Consider the following 19313-nt stretch of genomic DNA (forward strand, 5'->3'; position numbering starts at 1 on the left):
TTCGATAGGGCTTGAGGTTTTATATTGACTCACATTGTATTTTTAAACAATTTTAAAGTTAATTAGAAACATTTAAAAATCAGATGGTTTCTTGTACAAATCAGAACGTTCATTTTCTTGTGAAAAATTGTAAGAGAAGCCAACGTGGGTGCGTGGGCACTCTGGAGTGAGGACCCTGCTTTAGATCTGGGAGGCAGCTGCCCTCCTGTGGTGCCCACCGTCTCCCAGAGATCCAAACCTGGGTGCTTTAGGGTGAACTTTCTGGCCCCTGTAGGATTGGAGTTTGCAACCTGTTTTGAGTTTATTTTAGGTGAGTTTTCTCTTGTATTTTGAGGATGGTGAGATAGGGTAGAAAGGTGAGCCAGTTCATTCAGATTAATAATGCTGCTAGTGTGAAGAGGATACAGACTGTCTTCTTTTTCCTTAAGGACTCTGTCCCCCTCTCTGCACCTCACTTACCATCTAGATTTATAGGCGCTTTGGCATCAGGAAGTACACAGGATTAAAAGCCCAAAACTCAAAATGCTCTGAGCACTGGTCTCTTGGCAATTCTGCTAGACAAATCAAGAAGTAACAAATTTCTCCCAAGAAGGCTATTCCTTTTATATCTGGCAGTTAAGTTTTGCAAACCCAAGAGGGGCTAGATGTAAGAGAGTTCTGGTAAGTGGCCAAATTTGGGAGTATTTATCTTAATGACTGAAGCTCACCCCTCGCTAGTGATTACATTCACTGAGGCTTCAGGCCTGTCAGCAGAGCAAAGGTAGTCTGAAGGTTGATCAATGCCGGGGTCACTGGGGCTAGGGGGACCCTGTAAAATCCTGCCCAAGGTCGATGGCCATATTTGAGCTGGTGACCTCCACATGGGACAGACCCACTAATGTCCTGGGCTGCTCTTAGCTACAGTGTGCTAAGCTGTGACTTAGCTGCCCATTTTTTTAATACATTCATGTTTCATATTGCTTTATGAAGTTGGTACATTGTTGAGGACACTTCACTGTGGTGCCCTGAAAAAAAAATTTTTTTTGCCAAATTTATTTATTGATTTATTTATATATCAGAATATGATGGGGGTACAAATGTTTTGCTTACATGACTTGGTTTTGTACTGCTTGAGTCAAAATTATAAGTGTGCCAAGTTTATTTTCTTAAACACATGTGTTGCAAAAAGCTCTTAGCTGAGGGCAACTGAGACTCTACCTCTAGTCTTTAAAAATGGATTTCTATAGAGTGGGAGGCTTCCAGAACCAACATCCTTGTCCTTAGAGGTCTCTTTCTCCACCCATGTGGTTGAAGGATGGTTCTCAAACATGAAGGAGCATAAACGTCACCCAGAGTATTTGTTAAACATGCAGATGCCCTGCTCTTCACACAGAGGTTCCGATCCAGTAGATCTGAGGAAGGGCCCAGAAACAGTCATGTTTGACATGTGCATGGTTTTAACAGTTGGCAGAAGCCTTGATCCTTTTCTTCCTGAGTGGGAGGTTAGAGTGCTGGACCATTTCTCAGGCATTTCTTCATCTTCCTCAGCACCTGGTGCAGTGCGGTGCTGGCTGACTGTGGATGCTCTTTGAATATCTGTTCCATGAATCTGTTGGCTACGCTGCATTTCAATAACTTCATACATTGGAAGATGTTTCAGTGGCTTTCATTTGTATAATTCCCCTCCATTGGATCATCCTTGGCTTGGTTGACAGTCCTTTGAGGGACCTTCCAAGTGAGGGGATGTAGCTTGGAGTCATCTCTGCTCCAAGACAAATGTCATCAGCCCTTAGTTCCCAGATTCTCTCTCTGTCATTGCTGTTTCATTTTTATTGTTGTCATTGTCCTCTGTTTTGGGTTGTTTTTGTTTATTTGCGAGTTAAATATTACTCTTTGTTGTGGTCAGGTGCACAGCTCTGATGCATAGAAACTATACACACACACACACACACACACACACATACACATGTATATACATGTATCATGTCTTTAGTATCATGCACTGAGTACCAGCTGTATGCAAAGGGCAGGTGGGTAGAATTCTAATGCCATTTTGTCACCTAGATGATTACAAGTCAGAGCTGAGGGAGCAGCTGCCCCTGATTGCTGGCTCAGCAGCGGCGGGAGTCGTGTTCGTCGTGTCGTTGGTGGCCATCTCCATCGTCTGTAGCAGGTACGTCCTCCACTCCTGCCTGCTCTCTTCTGGCCCAGGAAGCCCCTCTCCATGTGCCCCTTCCCAGCCCGTGTGGACCAGACACGCCTGGCCATTCACGGACACGATCATCACTCCGCCTCAATCACAGGCAGCCTGAAATTCTTCGGATTATTTATTTTTCTCTGTGCCTGGGATAAAATGTGTATGCGCGCTAGGCAAAGATATAAGTAAACAGCATTCATCCTCCAACCTCATTTTAGCCAAGACTTTTAGTCCCCCTCACACACAACGGCTTTTCAGAGTGACAGTTGCAAAATTGCGTTTGACCCACTGGAGCATCACAGCCTGAGTGCAGCCCATTCTCCAGTTAGAGAGCTCCGGCCCCCAGCAGCCAGCAAAAGTCAGGGGAGCAGGAGAGGAGGTGGGGAGGAAAAGAGGAACTCCCAGTTTTGCAGAAAGGCTGGCCCTGAAGGCCTTGTGAATTTTTAATGCTGCTGCTTTGGTGGTTAGCTCAGATTCTGCCGCACAAAGCTCTGTTAGTTGCCTCTCTCCCAAGCAGTTCTGCATCCTCCTCACCCGCTGCCCTCTGACTGGGGGCCCACTGCCATGCCAGGCTGCTGTAAGACCTTGACTTGGAAGCAGATCCATTTGTCCAAAGGAGCGAGGGGTGGTCAACCAGAATGCTGGCCATGGCAGGAGCAAAATCTTAGAGTGAGGGCTGCCCCGTCCCCTGTCCTGGGAAACGCCCTAGTGAGCCTCCATCTGGACAGGAGGCCTGGGTGGAGGTTGGTAGAGCAGAGGGTGGATGTGCATGCACCCTGGCTAAGAAAGCCCTTCTTCTCTGCATCCGCAGGAAACGGGCTTATAGCAAAGAGGCCGTGTACAGTGATAAGCTCCAGCATTACAGCACGGGCCGAGGTGAGTAGAAAGCAGACACCACTGCCTGACCCCCAGTGGGCCACTGAGTCAAGTGGGCCAGTGCTTAGAGCTCTCTTTGTAGCCAGGCCGGCTGGTCCCAATGGCAAGTGCCCTACCAGCCTCCGGTGCCTGAAGCGGCCTCTCTCTGCAGGTCCCTGGGGACCACAGGCTGCCTGGCCTATTGTGGGCACTCATTGGATGCCTGGTGGGTAGATTATCTTCTGCATTGATAAGCCTGCATAGGACACGGAATGCATGGAAAAGATTGAGTTTAGCAAGTCAATGAATTCTGAAATCAGACTCAGTGGGGAAAGATGGAGGGTTCTCTATTAACATCTTCTGCCTTATCTTATCCAATTGAGCGGCTGGGGAATGTGTTAACCAAATTCACAGATAAGCCATAGAACATGAATGTAGGGAATTAAAAAGATAGCAGAGCCCAAGAGGCCAAGGTGCTGGGATATCTCCCAAGTGTTTTCCTTTAAGCAGTATCTTTAAAAGTTTTTCTTACTCGTTATCCTACCTCTCTCTTTTTAAAAACCTATGTATGTAAAACATTTTAATAACTAAAATTTCTCTTTATCAACATGCAACAAAAAGTTCTATGTCAGAATCTTTCATCTCTATAATTACAACATTGCAAGAACTGAAAAAGGTCCTGTTAGGTCAGCTGGGCCACCTTCCTGCCTCCAGAAAGCGGCATACTCAGATCTTTACAGCATACCTTTATGGCAGACTCTTTCTAAATAACTCCCTTTGAATCCACAGATGCCCTCAGAAATTTGTCCCAGCACTTTGTGCTACGCTTGGCCACAGGCTTCCTCTGTAAGCCACATCCCACCTCAATCCCCCTGTTGCAACGTAAGCCCTTTTCTTCCTGTTCACTCAGCAGTGAGTGTGGAAAACAGGCCTCACAGGCACACCCACACACTACGCATGCCCTCACTGGGGGGATCTTCTGGGAGCGAACATGGACTCCAAGGCGAAAGTTCCCATGGACCAGACTGCTCCTTCTCCCAGGTTCCCTGAGCTGGGAAAGTGATGCTAGGACATTCACAGCAGCAGCTGTACCATGGAGCAGCTTGTGTTCTAACGTGGCCGGTGCTGACTTGGGCTGCGCAAAGGGCATTCTGTATACATGGCTTTCAATCCAAGGTCAAGACCCTGCCACATGTTGGTAGGGGATCAAGCCCCTGGCGCTGGGCTGCTGCACAGGGTGTCATTGCTGGGAGGAGCCATGGGCACTGGCTCAGGGCATGGCTGCTCTCCACCGTGGTCCAGGCAGCCCCCACCATCCCCAGCCCAAACGAGGGCTCTACCTAAGGTCACACGCACGGCTCCTGCTAAACTCACAGCCCTGTTTACCCCTTTTTCTTTCCCCCTCCAGGCCACCCTGGGCCTCCACTGTCACTGGTTTCAGAGGGATCAACCTACTGTGTTCTCTCTCTTTTCCTATGGCCTGACTATGCCTCGTGGCATAATCTACGGATGCGTTTACTTATGTTAACCTGTGCATTAGCAATTCCAAGCAGGGCCTTGGCTTCCCTAGCTGAAAAACAGATTCTTTGGTTGCACCCGTGATTGTTAAGTGATGGTGCATCCCTTGGGATGCCTCAGAATTACCTCTAGGGCTTTCTTCATCTCCCTGCTTCCCCGCCTCTACCTCAGGATTCTGACATTGGCCCCTGCCCCTTGCTCTGGGTTGACTCCTTGTTATGATGAGCCACCGTAAGGTCCACATCAGATCTGGGATCTGTGAACCCTGTGGATGAAACATTTGGAGATAGTTATATCAGCCTGAAAGCAGAGTCAGGACCACACGGATACAAAATGGGGTTCAACAGGAGGAATCCCATTTTGAAGTCTAAAGATACCCAAAGATACCTTAGGGCGCCTTAGGTGGGAGCCCCCTTTCCAGAGGCATGAAAGCTAAGCCCTGGCTCCAGGCCTTGGGTACAGTACAGAGGGTCCCCAAGCATTGAGTGGGGTATAGCTTGATGCCCTTTTGGTGGCTTCAGTTTAGCTATTCTGCTCTTGAGCCGTGGCTCTGCCAGGCCACCGTGTAGTGTCCATGTGCACAAAGATATGCTTCCAAAATGTCCACAGCCACCTTTTGGAGGACTTCCACCTCTCAGGCCAACAGCGGAAGGCTTTCCTGGTTTCCAGAGTCCATAGAAAAACCAATCTGCAGTCTGCAGTGATAGTGGCCTTGCTGCAACCAGAGAGGATGGCTGAAGGCACAGTGTTGACAAACTACGCAGTCACTTTCCCGGGGCTTGGATGGATGCAGAGTTCTTTGTGGGCCTGAGTTCACTCCCTTGGCTGCCTTAGATGTCTGTCCTTTTAATTCAGTTCACCTTTTGTAAATGTCCTTTCCTTCTATTCATAACTATTCTCTTTTTATACAGTCCCTGACATGTGGCTTCTCTTTGCACCTAGGTCCTCTCAACTTCCAGTCTCATGCCTTGAATTGCATTTGTGTATTTTCTCCTGTGAACATCCATCTCCCTGATTAAAGCTATTACTGTTGGAGAATCATAGTCAAAGGACTGTTGAGCTGGGGGAGGCTCAGCACGCATAACAGAAGAGGAGACTACAGGCTCTGATATGATAGAGGGAGGGCCTGGCCAAAGAGGGGATAGGGGCAGGAGTGATGGGTTAGGGAAGCCTACTCAGTGCTTTGCATTGGGAGCCTTACTCTGGAAGCTCACTTAAGCTTGTGCAACCTTTACAACCACTGTAGGAGACAGGCACTAGTTTAGGAAGGTTAAGTGATTCACCCAGGTCACACTGGCATAGGTAGCAGAGGTGGGCTGCACACCCTCTAAGTCTGGCTGCCAAGTCTATGCTCTTTCCACAGCCTGATCGTGAGGATCACTCCAGGTCTAATCCCAGATGTCCTAGCTGGTGGTGTGTGGATCTCCCCTCAGGTCCCTCTGCAGGAGGCAGAAAGGTTGATAATGTCTGATCTGAATGTGTGCACATAACGATACCAGGACCATCCACATGCATGTACCTTTGTGAGATGTGGACAGCAACCTGGGCTGCTGAGGGTGAATGCCTGAGAGAGCCTCCACCTCTCTTCCCTGCAGGCAGGGCACAGGGCGCTTCAGGGATGTTGACAGTCCCTGCCCTCCAGACAACCCCCCTCATACTGATGCAAAGGCTGAAGGAGACATAACAGAAATGTCTACAAACAGAATACCTCTCCAGGCAGTTGAAATGTGGCAGATCTGGTAAATTTGAGAACATAATGTGGTCTCCAGGGCACTGGTTTATGTCCCTCCTAAAAGCCTGGAGCATGGTGGAATGTAAAGAGAGTATAGATTTGGGTGGAAAGAGACTAGCTGGAAGGCAGGCTGGGAAGAGAAGGTGTCCCAGGTGTGCTGCTGGATGCTTGGATGAAGGGCCTGGGAGCCCTTCATGTGTGTTCAAGGGTGGGCTTCCCAAGTCCAGGGTGAGGCAGAGAGACAGTGGGTTCTTGTGGATTTTGTGGGCCAGTTCTCAGAGGGTGCTGGCTGATTAAAAATTGCCTGGATAAGACAATCCATGTGGGCCAGGTGGCCACCTAGATGATCTAAGTGGGCAAAGGCAGGCTTGGGAATCTATCTTTAGAAAAGTTCCAGTTGATTCTGCATTTGGGAAATGCTAATGGTCAGGTTTTACATGGCTTTGGTCACTACATACTTTATGGTGGTTGACACCTCCCTGGTTTCTGAGCTGAGTGGAATGTGTGGAGTGAGGAGAGAGGAAGATGAGAACTTGTTAAAGAGTAAGGAGTCAAGGACTTTCAGAAAGCAGCCCTGACAGAATCACCTCCCTGCGTAGGCAACTGCAGATAAAATCATAGCACTACTATCATTAAGCTTTGAGAAAAGCCCAAACAAATGTGGTATGTGTCCAAAGACTTCAGACTGGCAAACACCCTAATTTTCACATACGACTATAAGGCAGAGCACAGAGATTATAGAACAGGAGTGTGAGCTTGATCCCTGCTTAACACTTGGAGAAACTATGAAGCCAATGGGTTCTGGGCATTTAAACTTGAATTTAGTGATCACTGGGAACCAACACTGGTTCATTAAGAAAAAATTATAGGAACCTCATCTCATTTACTAGGATTATACATTTAGTAAATTCAAGAGGAATTGCAGATGTAGTGAATTTTTATTCTGGTGAAAATATTTTATGGTCTCCTAAGGGAAAGCGTTTGTTAAGTGGATACAGAGCTTGTCTTTATACCAAAAGAAAGTAGGTTAGTGACACTGGCAGCCAGGAAGGAAGTCCCTAGTGTTATTCCAGTCCTTGTCCTATTCAATCTCCTGGTTGTTGGATTGTGTTTTAAATTCATGAGTCAGGTGCGAGCATAGGGAAGCTTATCGAGTTTGTAGGTAACAGTTGGGGAGCACAACTAACACTATAGAAGATAAATCAAAATTCAGAACCATCCAACAGCTTTGAATGCTAATTTGAAATCTGCAAGACAAAATGTTAGCAGGATAAATCTGGAATCTGGTGTTTAGGTTAAAACAAAAATAAAGCAGTACAAATAGGAGGAGACCTGATTTGCTATTTATTTGTGTGAAAAAAATTTAAGTCTTTAGTAGACCACAAGCTTAATATCAGTGATCCATAGCTGATAAAAAAAAAAGTTAAGGCCGGGTGCGGTGGCTCACGCCTGTAATCCTAGCCCTCTGGGAGGAGTTCGAGACCAGCCTGAGCAAGACCCCGTCTCTACTAAAAAAATAAAAATAAAAATTATCTGGACAACTAAAAATATATATAGAAAAAAATTAGCCGGGCATGGTGGCACATGCCTGTAGTCCCAGCTACTCGGGAGGCTGAGGCAGTAGGATCGCTTAAGCCCAGGAGTTTGAGGTTGCTGTGAGCTAAGCTGATGCCACGGCACTCACTCTAGCCCGGGCAACAGAGTGAGACTCTGTCTCAAAAAAAAAAAAAAAAAAGAAAGTTAAGCACTGCTATTGATGCAGAATACTACTACTAATAACCACCAATTTTGAACACTTACTGTGTTAAACACTTTATATATATTAACTAATTTAATCCTCCTAACAGCCACATGGGGTACATTTCACGTATGAGGAAAGAAAGCCTAGAGAGGACAAGTAATTTGTTCAGAGTTGTAGAATTAAGGATTTGCAAAAAGAAAGAAAAAAAAAGAAAAAAGAAATGTTTTTAAACTTGGGTCTGCCTTACTCTGTGGATTGATTAAAGTTCAGATCAGAAGAGGTGACACTCAGACATGGCATCCTCTGTGCAGGAAGGATACATCTAAAGTGATGCTCTCAGTTCTGGGGACCCCATTTCAAGAAGGACATTGCAAAGTAGCTGTCCAGAGGAGAGCAGTCTGCCTGTGGAGGAGTGGCAAGTCCTGCTCTGTTACCAAAGAGACTTGGAAAGGCCAGTGTTTGGGGCTGGGAGACACCCAGGCAGGAAGCTGGGAGTCATTGTCAAGCATTATGACAAAAGGAAAGGAGATGTCACTGTGCAACTTCCCCCTGGACTGGAGCTGTCCAACAAAGAGCCAGCCTGCTTGTGGGGTGGTTAGCTCTCTATCCCTAGTCAAGCTGGGCTAGATCGCTATCAGTACAGGATTGTAGTGAGGATTCCTGCTTTAGGTGGGAGACTGACAAAATTACACCCAGAAACATGTCTGGCTCCAAGATTCCACACCCAGCTTCTTGATTCTGGGTGGTGCCTGTGTTTCAGAACTGCAGAGGACACAGCAACCAGACCACAGGAAATCACCCTGGGCACCAGGTGCAGGTCAACTGTGCTCCCGGGGCCGGGAGACAGAACCCGGCAACGTTGGCTCCTTCTTCTGGAGGGTAACAGGAGCAGTAGAAACCGAGCAGAGTAAATGAGGACTTAGGGGGAGAGGAGGAAAGGCTCCTTGGTACAAAAGGTAGCTGAGTTTACAGTGGGTGCTTATTAAATGTCAAATAAAGTTAATGAGCTAGATTCACTGTGTGTCTGATGCTGGCTTTAAGCCAGAGCCTCAAGAAACCGTGTTAACTCTTTTAGTCCTGAGATCATTAGCCGTTGCCCTTGGCTTCCCAGCAGCACTTCAGTGGCCCCCAACCCAGGCACCTTGCTGGGAAGAACCTACTGTCCTGGTCATTGACCTGCAAATCAGGAAGATGTCAAACCTTTTCCCCCAAGTACCTTCCTCAAGAGGAAGCAGCTGTGGTCCACTTTGCTTCTTTAAGAGATAGATATTCAGCAATAACTGTGATTTTAGGGGAAAGTCCTGGAAATATGATGAAACTTCCAAACAGAAGGTGGCAGGAAGGTCCTCATCTGACCCACCACTTTTTCATGCAGCCTTGCTGCCTGCCCTGAGGGTCCCCTCCCCTCTTAGCTTCTTCCTCAAGCCCAGACCGGGTACCCATGATCTCTACTTTCTATAGAAAAAGATAACCACTCATTGTCCTGGTCTTGGCCCTCAGAAGTAGGTGGAACAAAACATTTCTCAAGCTCATCAGCCTTTACTGGTGGGTTGACTGCAAGAAGCAGCCTAGTCTTCAGCCCTCCTACCACCATGTGCCTCCCAAACCCACAAGTATAGGTACACACTTGTAGCTCTGTTTCCAGTCTGAGTTTTCTGACCAACTTCTAGGCACTTGCATATTTCATTTGTACATTCAAAATCTAAAACCACATGTTCCAACTCACCCTGACAATAGGGCTTCTTTCCTAAAGTCCATTACCTGGCTAACAGTACCACATGATTCTAGAAGTCTTCACATTGATTTGGATTCGTCTTGTCCCTCTCTAATTCCTCAAGTCTAGTTGCTCACCAACTTCTATGAATTCTTCCTTCGAAATTTCTCATACCTCTTCTTTTCCCATTGCAGGTTGAGAATTCTGTTATCTTGCACCTTAATTACTGCAACAACCTCATAGTCATTTTTCCAGCTTCCGTCTCCTTCGCTACAACAACACATGCAAATGCTGCAGCCTGCCAGCAAAATGAGCGCCCAATGCCCTGCTCTCAGTACATCCTTCCCCTGCTGATGGAACAGTTGTCAGCTCTGTGTGTCCCGTGGTATCAGTCCTAATGCCTTTCTTTGGTAATCAAGGCTCTCCCAGGCTGGAGCACCAATGCTACTCCCCCTCTGATTCCCCTTCCCTCCACATGCAAGCTGGCCTCGCTCTCCCAGTCATGCAGTACCAGACCTCTCCATGAGCTGTGGCTCACTCCAGGCATCTCTCTTTCCAATGCAGTACCATGTCCACTCATCCTTCCAAGCCCAACTCAAGTCCTGATACTTTTAGGATTCTGACCTTGAAGACTGGCATCCATAGCCTTCTGCCTTCCCTGGTTTCTGTAGCACTTGCTACCCATTTCCAGGTGTGGATTCCTGACTCAGGACTATCCAGCACTGTTCTGAAGAACCTCATGAGCTTTGTTTTTCCTGTAGCCCCCAAAGCCCCTAACACAGTGCTGGTTGGGGGCCTGGTCAATGTTGAGAAAAAGGAGGGGTGATCAATGTTCTGAGGCAGAGGATTGGATGAAGTCCCTTCCAGGGATGACTGGACTTTATGTGTGGATCCCTAAATTCATAAAATCGTCTTGTACTTAGATATCTGGACCAAATTTGGTGAGTCACAGAGAAGACCAAGTCTGGCTTGGATCCAGAAGGAGGAACAAGGGGGCCTACTCTCCCCACTTTCCCATGGCTCTGTCCAAACCTGCAGGGACACAGAGATATTAATGACTGAATACAACCTAACATACTACATTTTTGAAACCATACTGTGGGATTCTAGGAATCCTCTACCAGCTGGGAGGCAGGCACTGGGCTCTTCCTGGCACCCCTGTAACTATGTGGGCAGTCGTGGTCTCCACTCACCCACTTTACTGATTTTATACTTTCTGTATTCCCGGGAGGCCTGGATAGGAGCATTGCCTCCTCTCCCTTCAGCTTTTAATCCCCAAATATCACCTACTGTTTAGAATGGGCCCTTTCCCAGCCCCCTTCTGCTGCTCCTCCCTGAGACCCTGGCATTTATAAATGCATCTTGTTGACTTTCCAGATACACCCCCACATGTCGCTGGCATCCCTAGAGCTTGTCCTAGAGCTTGTCTTCACTTTTGAGAGCACTCTGATACATTAATATAGGTCTCTGGCAATGGCCAGGAGTTTCTTTTGCTTCAAGAACTGCTCCATGCCATGCAAGAAGGCTCTGGACGGTGGCTAAGTCATTTCTTTCCAAACATAATATATTTATAGGCTTGGTTCATGTTTAAGATTTGGCAATTCTGAGACTGTGGCTCTTTAAGACTCTAGGCAATCCCAGCCACAGTATAAGTGTGGGACATAAGAACGAATATGTCTGAAAATTAGATCTTTAACAGAAATTGGTACACCTGAATATCTTAAAATTAAAGATGTTTTTCTCTCTCAAAGCACTAGCAATCAGAAGTTTAGATCCATACGTGCCACTTTTGTGCCATAAGTATGTAACCTATGATAAAAATAATCTGAAATTGTAAGATATTATAAACATGTTAATGATATTTACATTAGCAGTAGCAATAATGTGAAGCATTGTACAGATTATTGTGAAATGCCTTTTATTCTAGGGATATATTACATCTGATATTATTACTGCCACTAATAATGTTTCCCCGACACTCACAAATCTGAGAATATTTTCTGAGCCCTGTCTCCAAATGTTTGGCTATGCCTGACTCTGTGGCTGACTTGAATTCCTTGTTCACTGTCTGGTGATTCATTGCACTAAATACCATTTTCCTGATAATTAAAAACTGCTCACTGGCAAGTGGGAGCAGGAACAGGCTGATGCAGGATTTATGCAGAAACACAAAATGAGCCAAAAGACAAATGACCTGTTCTGCCTAGCTAAAGGCATTTTTTTTCTCATCATCTTCTAGGACTTGAGAAAGGCTAGCTGTACTGCGGAGGAGAGAGGTCTGGGGAGAAGTGCCATTCTGAGATGAGGTGGATGCAGGGGGAGCCGTCACCTGCATGTACTTGGCCAAATCACGCTCCTGACTTAGCATACAGACTCCAGCCCCAGCCAGAAGCCAGGGCCATCTCCTCGGTCCACACAATCAGACTTTGCTTAGAGGAAAAGCATTGAGTTTGAGCCATTCGTTAGACCTATGATTCACTTTTTCAGTTTCCCTTCCCCAGTGTGGCAATGCTTTCCTCAATTTCAGGGAACATGAGTGCCGTTCCTACTGCTGCATAGATGTTGAAATTAAGATGTCCTAAACTGACGTTGCATCACCACTTCTGGGCCCCAGGCAGCCTCCTTGGCTTCTGGTGAAAGGCCTCAGTGATACCAAAGCCCATAGCCCCAGAGCAGCAGCTGCGGCATCACACATATGTTAGTGCGCACACACACACACACACACACACACACACACACATGCACACAGATACACGCGTGTGCTTCTTAGTTCTAGAAGCCAGCAAAGCAGCAGACCTCTCTTTGTGAGTAAACCGCACCCGTCATTGCAGTGCAAACTCTCCCATTTCAGTGCACGTAGTTGTACATTACTGGCCCAAAAGAATCCTGGCACCATCAAGAGATGAGCCCTTTCCCTTCTGGGAATAGCTCCTTCCTCGAACTGACTGGGGCCAATATCTGTAAAGCTCATTAACTTGGAATCCTTTCCCATTCATCCTTATATATATCTTTACTTGCGAACCATTCATTACAGCACTTTCTAGATTGCTTAATTAGTTTCCATGGAAAAGTTCCTGTAAGACAGCTTAGCATACATCGTTTAAAAGCCCTTGATCTAAAATAACAAGGTAGTTATTTCTAAAGTAACTAATATAACCCTAAACGGCTTACATCCCCCACTGGCCCACCCCACTGGCTTCCCCTTCCTACCTCCCCAAACACTTCCTAGAACAATTTACTGATAATAATAATGAGTCTTTCAGTCCTCACCGTACATCAGACACTGCGCTGGCTGTGTCACTAGCAATAAGTTCTTTAATCTCACAACCACCCTGAGAGGGAGGGGTCATCCTCTCCGCTGACAAAGGAGAAACTGCTCAGAGAGGTATACGGGACTTACCACATTATGTGGGGCTAGCAAAAGGCTTTGGGGTTCTGACCTCACCTGTGGATCACAGCTTCTGGGCTCCTTACCTCCTCTCTCGTCACTGCACAGAATTTGGGAGAAGTCAGAGCTTGTTGACACGGGTTTGCTGTCCCTTTTGCATTTTGAATGCATCTGCTGTTGCCAGTTGCACACTGGCTGGCTTCTACCTGTGGCATCTGGGTCCTTTGCCTCAGTGCTTTCTCTGGCCTTGCAGCCTCCCCACCCACCCGTACAGCAGGCCAAGCAGCCCCCGACCAATCGGTGGGAAGTGGTGGGAGTCAGTATGGAACAGCACAGCTCCCTTGACCCACCTCCCCAGGGTAGGACAACTCTGAAGCAGGTGGTCACCTAGACGGTATTTACGTGCTAATCTCAGGTAGATTAAGCCTGCTTAATGACCCACAGTGGTCAGTGGCCCGAGAACACACCTCCAAGCCCCAGCCTTTCCACCACCCACCACCATGAAAACAAGTTCTGTACTTTGCCTAATGACACATGGAACATGTTGAAAAATTACACTATAAATGAATCCATTTGTTTCTTGGGTTCCATTTACTTTTTTGGTCTCTTCTCCGTTTTTTGAATGTTATTTTTTCTGCAATGACAATTCTCTACTTTGTCCCCATGCATACCTATTTATCTTGCCACTGTATATGTCAGTGACAAGGTCTATATTCCTTTATGTATTTCTCGTTCACCATTTTATTCGTTTTTCATACTTCAGTGTGTCTGAAGGTATGAAGCTTCAATTACCATTTTTCTTTCATTCCACCTCATTTTTTCTATGTAAACTTTGCTCTTTTCTCTAGTAGTATTTTCTAAGCTTTTCTCTTCACATTTTCTCTTCTGGTATACTGTCTCAGCCCTTCCATCTTGAGGTTTTTCTAACAGCAATTTCTCTCTCTCTTTTTAAAAAATCTGTCCTCATCCCTCTTGCGGCTGCACCAGAGCCGTCAGTTATAACCTTAACGGTGGCCTCCGCTCAGGAAAGTTGTCAGGTTGATAAATATTGATATCTGCCCTACCATTTTACCACCACTTTTCTGCTAATGTATTTGGTTGGCATCAATCAGCTTCTTTGCCTTCTGTGAGTGCCTGGTGCGGGAACCCGTCCCGATCTGTCACTTATAAGTAATCTGTTCCACATTTCATCAAGAGCTCAAAAAGAGAAGAAAATATGGAGGAGAAGTAGAGGACAGAGAACCAGGCTAGAATGGCCCAGAGGGAAGGGAGATGGGAGGAGGAGAGGCAGAGGGAGGTTGCAGCCTGCTGTGTAGGAGAGGTGCCCCCAGGAATACCCTTAGTGCTGGGAACATCAGCGGTGCTTAATGACCACCGTGTCCTCTTTGGGATGTTAACCCTGCTTATCTCCTCCAAAAAGGCTCCCCAGGGATGAAGATCTACATTGACCCCTTCACTTACGAGGACCCCAATGAAGCTGTCCGGGAGTTTGCCAAGGAGATTGATGTATCTTTTGTGAAAATCGAAGAAGTCATCGGAGCAGGTATGGCTCTCCCCTCCCCCATTTCTGTTTGCTTAGCGTCCAGACATTTTCTTCCCACCACTCTAAGTGTTCTCTTGCAGCATGAAAAGTCATCCCATTAGGAAGAGAGCTTCTGCCTCCTTTCTCCTAGAAGATGACTCTGACCCATCTGCAGTGTGTGTGTAGAGCACAGAGGGAACATCGCTTGGGATCTTCTGGGGACCTTGATCCTGGTGGCCAAGTTTGTCTGGTAGTGCAGAGAAGTCAGCCATAGTTTTAAAATATTCAAAAATAGCTCTGGAAATGGACCATCAAAGGAAGGTAAAGAGAGAGACGGAGGGTACTTGGTCTAGAAGACTTTGAAAGAAAGATAAACTTTTGGAAGCTGAATCTAGTATCCCACTCACTGAGAATGATATCTCAATGGCTTAGGGCCAAGATTTCTTGCCATACTTTGAGTTCTTCTTTGCCTACGCACATGTATTTGGAGACAGACCACGATAAATAGAAGCGAGACCACTGCTTCCTGAAGAAAGTCAACCCATAGCCATATTTTCTACAAAAGATCTATGGTATAGATGGTAACACAAGGTGAATTTCACTCTTAAGGAACGTTTGTGTTCTCATCCATCTTCCTGCATTGGAACGGAAACCCAGCACAACGTAGAACTCGCTGCCTGAGCTGGTATCAGGAAATTATACCTAAAGATTGATCCAGAATTTTCATCTTTCTTTAATGGGTTGGTAGGTGAGTCAATTTGGGAATGGACCAAGCCTTATTAATGCAAATGAAATAAAACATCTCAAAATATCACTACTTTAAAAGAAATCTCTTTACTGTCTCTTATGAATCTTCCTAAAAGATGTGTTTGATTTGTGTCCCTCTCCCTACTTCTATTTTCTTCTACAAAATTCTTTATCTTTTCTTCTTCTTCAGTTCTTATTAGCCATTGTCTAAGCTCTTTTCACTAATGTGTTGTAGTCTTCTTTCAGGTCACTAAGTCTATAGGTGCTTTATTCATATCAATATTTGGAGATACATGGGGTTGCCTCTTTCAATAATATTTAAACTCCATAAAATATGTTTAGTCAAAGTCTTACAGACAGCTACTTCATATATTATCTTTAGGAGGAATGCCACCATTCTTCCATTCACTGCCTCTCTTAATGCACTCGGGGTCAAAAAGCCATCTGTGAAATTGGAAGTCACATTTGAAAGCCTGCCCCATTAGGCTGTCGTTTTCATGCTCTGGGTTCTCTCTTGAAGAGCTTTGTCCTCACACCTCTTTCTGCATCAATGTGGTGGGTGCCAGAACCCTCCCTGTCAGGTCACACCACCCCCTCCTGCCAACCCCTTGGAAGTTCCAGCTGGGTGACCAGAATCTGATGCACACGAGTCTATGTACATGTCCCATTGACTTTCATTAAATATGTTACTGAACCACGACTTTTCACTTCTGTGCAGATAATTTTCTCTTCCTCCTTAGATGCTGACATATTTAAGGATCACGCCTTGGAAGGCTGGATACCAGATAAATTGGATTACTCCTAGGGACTCAAATTTCTCCAGTAAACTTGAAGGAGCACTGGGGAGGCGGGCTTTCAGTCCTGCACTCTGTTTACCTGCATTGTTAATTCTTGTTATGACTCGCAGTAATGGTGCTAGTGATTTTAATGTTATTTATGTCACATGCTCAGAGTGATGTGTTGTGGACTGCATTTCATCCCAGACAGCACATGTCAGCCCCCTCCTGCCTTCGTCAGGGGAGGGGTAAAGAGCATTTTCCCTTTACGACCCTACTAGGTAGTTACAATTTGAGGTGAGCTCACCAGCTGTCAGATGCCCGCAAAGGGACAATTGATAGTCCTGCTCTGTCCTTCACCTCCACTTGTGTAGCATTTTCCAGTGCTCCATGCTTTTGCATTCTGCTCAGAGAAGGTGCAGTCCCCTCTGTGGCTCCCATGGCACTGGGGGGAGACTGATGCATTTAGCAGTTTCTGTGATGTCCAGCCACATGGTCCAAAGACCTCTGCCCACTTACTGCTGGCCACCCTCTACCAGAGACCCAGCTCTTCGTGATTCAGAACATCTCAGAGCTAATCCGTATGGATGTCAACTTACTGTGAATAACTCGATACAATTTTATCACAAGACACTTTTGGGGGGATGCAATCTTTCTCTAGTTTTCTCCTCCTCTCTCATCACCCTCACTTCCCCCACACCCTGCCTCACTGAAGTTTACTCCACTTTGTGCTAAAAGAGCTGGTGTGAAGATTAAATTTTTTTTGAAAACTAAGGAATTTTCTAAGATTTGTACAGTGTAATTGGCAGTTGCTTCTTTTAGCCACCTGGGAGATTTTGAGCAGGGGGCAAAATTGGGTTGCAAAATGGTAACAAAACATGAAAAGAAGAACCAGAAGTCATTTATTCCTCCTTTATTTTTTCTCACTTCCTCCTACCTTCTCTCCTTCCCTCAACAAGCTTTTACTGCGTACTTCTTACATGCTGGATGTAGAATTCTAGAGATGCATTAACAGTTCTCCCCCTCAGAGGTCTGACAGACTTAGTGGGAAACAAGCAGGCCGGAAACAGCTAATTCCCTGACACTGTCCACAACACAGGCATGTACAAAGTGCTGGGCCTGCACAGAGGCATGTTCAGCTCCTTGTTCTGGGAGAGGCTGGGGTATCAGGAAGGCCACAAAGAATGACTTTGGCCTGAGCCTTCAAGGATAAAAACTGGCAGAAAAAGTAAGTTTTTATGAAATACATTTAGAGAATGAGACAGTGATGAGAGGAAATGAAATTATTTAAGGATGAAAATGAACATGCCCTCCCAGCAGTGATGCGCTGAACAGCCTGCGCTAGTTTGCAAAAACTGATTGTGTGCATCTCTTTCCAGCCTCATGTTCAGTGACATCATATTGGTGGCTTGACATCAGCCATGGCAGGAGTATTTATACCATGGGAACTGGCAAGTGCTACACATGAGTCATTCATTCCCTCCTTCCCGCCCTCTCTCTCTCTTTCTCTTTCTTTCTTTTCTGGAGAGCCGGTAGTTAAACACTCACCGGCACACCCCTGCCCTCCAGACTGTGCAGGTTTATTTCAAAGAGGTTGCAGAACAACCAGCCTATGCCTGCTGAATATAGAGCCAGAGGAGAAGACTGTGTTTGTTGCAGGAGGGATTAAGTTAAGAGTTCAAGAAGGTCCTTCTTCATTAAACATTGCTTCTGTGCCTGTGACTGTGGTCGATACTGGGAAAATATACTCAATGCCTAACAATTCCTGCTATGCAGGGGTTATTGTCTAGTACACAGACACACTGTGACACTCAGTGAGAGGAAGGTAGTGATTGACAGCTAACTAGAAGGGCCCAGAGAACATGTAGCCCTGGAGATGGCGGAGGAGGACTCAGGGGAGAGGGACATGAGGAGGTGGAGACCCTGGGTGGGCTGATGCTGTATGGCACGTCCTGAGAGCCAAGGCAGAGAAGGCTGCTGGGGAGGGGTTTCCTGTGGGTAAGGTTTGAGCACGGAGTCTGGAGACGCAGGCTGGGGCCTAGGTATCCAGAGGTTGCTGTGTCAATTTTATCCCATAGAAAGTAGGTTCTTACCAGGATGGGTGATAGGAACGTGGTTCTGAGGAACTGAATCTGATAAATTCTGTGTTTGGATTGGAGTGGAAGAGGATGACAGGAAAGGGTGAGTAAGACCTTGGGGGCATGGAGACGAGTTATGAAGCTTTGCTAGATGGGTGGAGAGGTTTTGAAATGGTTGATGCTGGAATCAATGGTGGTAAGGAAGGCTGCGTAAAAGTAACTAAACTTATCCAGACTGGGTGTATCCAAACGAATGTGGTGAATAGAGTGACGAGTGGGCTTGGTGCCCAGAGCTGATGGGGAGAGGTGGCATAGCGGTTGTGGCCAGAAATGAGGGCACCAGGTTCAACACCTTGAAGAGAGAGTAAGGCTGCCTGGCACCCAGGGTGTGGAGAATGGTGGGTGCACATGTGAGTTAAAGCCAATGGCATAAAATCTAGGAACTGTGAGGTTGAAGAATTGAATCAATTGCCACAGTTTCTCCTAAAGTTGTTGATGCTGAACAAGGGATTAATAAACAGTAATTGTGAACTAGGTGTGACAACACCCAAGAAGACAATAATTAACCATTATTTATTATGTCCTTGTTTGCTTAATGTCCATCTTTCCTCACAAGGCTCAAAGTTCCATGGGAGCAGGGGAATATGTGTTTTTTTATTCTGGTACCTGGCCTAGTGCATAGCACCTAGGTGCTTGATTAAATATTTGTTGTATATGGTGAATAAAAGTAGGTCTTTGAGGGGAAAACATGGCCAGGGATAAAAATTTGTAGAACCAGGTAAAGTTTGGGAGAATGAAGAGAGACTGGAGAGGTGGAGTGAGATCATGAATGGTTTGGTGCTCTGAAAGCAGCCCACCAGAGTAAGGAAAGCCAAGCCTTCCTCTTCTCCCAGCAGATAATGAGGATAGTTGAAGTCTCTTCAGAGAGGGCAGCAGGCCACCCTGGTATCTTTGAAAAATATCAGCTCCTTGTTACCATGAGTCTGACTAATATGAGTCATCTCATAGGTCAACTCCAATGCATTGGTTAATTCTGATCAGTTTGATCAGTAGACTTGCTCAGAGC

The 19313-nt window shown here is 46.1% G+C and overlaps 1 protein-coding gene across 1 annotated transcript in view; it reads left to right on the top strand.

Moving 5' to 3' along the window:
- EPHB1 (EPH receptor B1) overlaps nt 1-19313 on the top strand; it is a 282512-nt gene that overhangs the window by 201502 nt on the left and 61697 nt on the right. Inside the window, exons 8-10 of the mRNA XM_045560222.1 lie at nt 2044-2152; nt 2988-3052; nt 14545-14667. Coding sequence (XP_045416178.1) covers nt 2044-2152; nt 2988-3052; nt 14545-14667 — 297 coding nt within the window. The remainder of the gene's footprint in view (nt 1-2043; nt 2153-2987; nt 3053-14544; nt 14668-19313) is intronic.

Source organism: Lemur catta, chromosome 1 (assembly GCF_020740605.2).
Source record: "Lemur catta isolate mLemCat1 chromosome 1, mLemCat1.pri, whole genome shotgun sequence".
In the NCBI taxonomy this organism is placed as follows: domain Eukaryota; kingdom Metazoa; phylum Chordata; class Mammalia; order Primates; family Lemuridae; genus Lemur; species Lemur catta.